The sequence below is a fragment of the Penaeus monodon genome, chromosome 19 (assembly GCF_015228065.2).
Source record: "Penaeus monodon isolate SGIC_2016 chromosome 19, NSTDA_Pmon_1, whole genome shotgun sequence".
Lineage (NCBI taxonomy): Eukaryota > Metazoa > Arthropoda > Malacostraca > Decapoda > Penaeidae > Penaeus > Penaeus monodon.
In genome coordinates, this window is record NC_051404.1 from 34,309,828 (window position 1) to 34,310,266 (window position 439).

At 39.9% G+C, this 439-nt stretch overlaps 1 protein-coding gene across 1 annotated transcript in view; it reads left to right on the forward strand.

Annotated features, from left to right (window-relative positions):
- LOC119585395 (protein abrupt-like) overlaps positions 1-439 on the forward strand; it is a gene marked incomplete at its 5' end in the record, with an annotated part of 15,025 nt that continues 14,586 nt past the window's right edge. The window contains 1 exon segment of the mRNA XM_037934058.1: positions 1-71. Coding sequence (XP_037789986.1) covers positions 1-71 — 71 coding nt within the window.

A 439-nucleotide genomic window follows, 5' to 3' on the forward strand; every position in this document is an offset into this window, starting at 1 on the left:
GAGGATGAGAAGAAACAGACATATAACCTGTGTTGGAATGAGTTTCCGACCAATCTGTTATCTTTTTTCAAGTAAGTGACTGAAGTATTATTTTATTCATGGCTCTGGTTATTGGAAGATGTGAATAATGGAGTGCGGGTTGCGCTCCTCGGGTGGAAGGGGGGGGGGGGTACTGCAACCAAATTAATGCTCTTGTTTGAATGTCTTTAAAAGGATAGACGGACGAGCGTATCTGGGAAGTGCTCTGATATGCGTGAGGGATTTGTTTTTTATTGATTGTTGTAGCTATCTGAAAACGGTGGTTTATGTAAAATTCAAAGGATATTGATACCATAAAAGAGATAAATAAGATGTAAAATACATCTGGAGACACACGCACAATTCATGCGTGTACCTTTATGTATAAACGCGCGCTTACTTACAGAAACGCACATGGAAG